General features: G+C 60.0%; 1 protein-coding gene across 1 annotated transcript; it reads right to left on the reverse strand.

Annotated features, from left to right (window-relative positions):
• Positions 1-6: 6 nt before the first annotated feature.
• On the reverse strand, positions 7-2,261 carry FDPS (farnesyl diphosphate synthase). The gene is made up of 8 exons (XM_008628718.2): positions 2,172-2,261; positions 2,024-2,104; positions 1,813-1,935; positions 1,143-1,231; positions 905-977; positions 720-797; positions 509-643; positions 7-303 (listed from the first exon to the last, which is right to left on the reverse strand). The coding sequence occupies exons 2-8, from the start codon at positions 2,069-2,071 to the stop codon at positions 103-105; spliced, it is 747 nt and encodes a 248-aa protein (XP_008626940.1). The 5' UTR covers positions 2,072-2,104; positions 2,172-2,261; the 3' UTR covers positions 7-102.
• Between the last annotated feature and the right edge of the window lie 6 nt (positions 2,262-2,267).

Here is a 2,267-nt window from a genome sequence, read left to right on the forward strand (position 1 = left end):
CCGGCCCCGGCCCCTCCCAGAGCAGGGAGCAGCTCCAGCCAGTGGGTGACTAAGCCCAGTCCTCTTAGCCAAGGGCACGCAGCCCCCTGCCAGGCCCCTCCATCACTTCTGGCGCTTGTAGATCTTCCGTGCGAGGTCCAGGAAGATGTCCTGGGGCAGTTGCTGGGCGTGCTTCCCAATCAGCTCCTGCAGCCGCAGGTAGCTGCTCTCCTCGTACTCCCGGAAAGCCGCCTCCATGCCCAGGGCATTGTAGAGCTCCTTCACCTTTGCCACCTTCTCGGGCTCCTTAGAGCCGTAGTTCTCCTGAGAAAACCCTGGAGTGAGTCAGGTCCCATTGCAGCCCATGGTGCTGCTGCAGCTGCTCCGTCAGGATGGGGCAGGAGCTTTGTTTGTCCTCCCGTAGTGCTCAGCCCCCTCCTGCCAGCCAGGTAACAGCCCAGCACCTGCACTCCAGGTGTACATTCCAGCACTACATCCCCTCTCCCAGGTGTGTCATCCCGGCCTTTACCTCCAGGATCTGCCTCTGCTCTGGCGTGACCCGGCGCAGACACTCCACCACCAGCCAGCTGCACTTGTTGTCCTGGATGTCGGTGCCAACCTTCCCTGTCACTGCTGGGTCCCCGTAGCAGTCCAGGTAATCGTCCTGTGTGACAACAGAAACACCTGAGTGCCACACGCAGCACCTGGCACGCACCGAGGGGCGCGGAGCCGCCTCCTACCTGGATCTGAAAGAACTCTCCCATCTCCAGCAGGATGGCTTTGGCATTCTCGTGCTCCTCTTTCCCGTTAATACCCGTCTGCGGGGAGGGAAGGAAGAACAGGGATAAAGGCTCCCAGCACCTGCCCTCCTGGACAGCCTCACACAAGGGTGAGGCCCCTCCTGAGCTGCTCCCACCAAACTCACCATGTACATGGCCGCGGCCACAGGCAAGTAGAAGGAGTAAAACGCTGTCTTGTACTTCACAATCGCCTTGTACCTGTGGCAGAGGAACAAGGCTCAGCCCCTCTCCCACCCCCTGCGCATCAGGAACAGAGGGGACCAGCAGCAGCTCCCCCCAAACCTGCCCCAGGCTCAGTTTTAGGGCACAGCTGTGTCCGGCACGGCCGGGAAGGGACCGAGCTCTGCCCCTTGGCCTCCGTACCGCTGCTCGCTGAACCGACTCAGATCCACCTGGGAAACGGGAGCAGTCATAAGGTCTAGTGCCTGCCCCAGCTCGGTCTGGTAGCCTGTCTGGAGAGGAAAGAAAGGATTTGAGGCCTCATTGCAGCCTTCCAGAACTTAAGGGGCTTATAAAAAAGGAGGAGGAGGATCTTTTGCATGGGCAGAAGGAACAAGACAAAGGGTGATGGTTTTACACTGAAAGAGGAGAGATTTAGATGAGATATGAGAAGGAAATTCCTCCCTGGGAGGGTGGGGAGGCCCTGGCACAGGGTGCCCAGAGAAGCTGTGGCTGCCCCTGGAAGTGTCCAAGGCCAGGTTGGACGGGGCTTGGAGCAAGCTGGGACAGTGGAAGCTGTCCCTGCCCATGGTAGGGGGGTGGAACAAGATGATCTTTAATGCCCCTTCCAACCCAAACCAGTCTGTGATTCCGTGATTTATTCACACAGTCCTCCAGGAAAGTCCCAACATCACAGTGCAGACACCAAGCCCTGTGCCAAGCCCTGTTTCCGTTCCTCTTTGAGTCCGAAGGAAGGGTGTGTCCAGCGGGATATCCAAGAATTTAAGGAACACTCCAAGATCCACATGCTGTCGAATATCAGAAAGGGCCCAGACCCCAGGAAATCGGGAAGGGGTTGGGGAGCCAGGCTCACCTGCAGGAAGAGCTCCACCAGGTGCAGGTAGTAGGGCTGCTTCCCACAGTACTGCTTGAGCAGCCGGTACACGGACGACTCCAGGAGAAAAGCATCATTGATGGCATCCAGCCCGATCCCCTCCTGCACCAGGAAGGCAGGGAGGTGTCACAGAGCCTCCTGACTCCCAGGGGACTCTGCCCATGATCAGGGGCCTCCTGAACGCTCTAACCTTCTTGTACCAGCAGAGCTGTCCCCGGCGAGTGAGGGACGCGTCCATGATGTCGTCAGCCACCAGGAAAAAGGCTTGGAACTGCGAGAGGCTGGATTAGGAACGGGGGGCGCCCAGGGGATCCCATCCCCGGGGTCCCGTTTCTCACCAGCTCGATGCACCAGCCCACGGCCAGGGCGCAGCGGAGGCTCTCCGGGTCCTGCTGCGCGGGGCCCGCCCGCCTCCCGGAAGCGGGCACCCCCCA

The sequence above is a fragment of the Corvus brachyrhynchos genome, unplaced genomic scaffold (genome assembly GCF_000691975.1).
Source record: "Corvus brachyrhynchos isolate BGI_N302 unplaced genomic scaffold, ASM69197v1 scaffold122, whole genome shotgun sequence".
Lineage (NCBI taxonomy): Eukaryota > Metazoa > Chordata > Aves > Passeriformes > Corvidae > Corvus > Corvus brachyrhynchos.

What these genes read in the sequence shown, in the direction of transcription:
- FDPS (XM_008628718.2), bottom strand. Translation starts at nt 2,071, where the DNA reads ATGGACGCGTCCCTCACTCGCCGGGGACAGCTCTGCTGGTACAAGAAG. An exon ending in TGGTGGAGCTCTTCCTGCAG is followed by an intron (nt 1,232 to 1,812) that starts GTGAGCCTGGCT and finishes TTTCCTCTCCAG; the next exon opens with ACAGGCTACCAGACCGAGCT. An exon ending in TGGCCGCGGCCATGTACATG is followed by an intron (nt 798 to 904) that starts GTGAGTTTGGTG and finishes CCCTCCCCGCAG; the next exon opens with ACGGGTATTAACGGGAAAGA.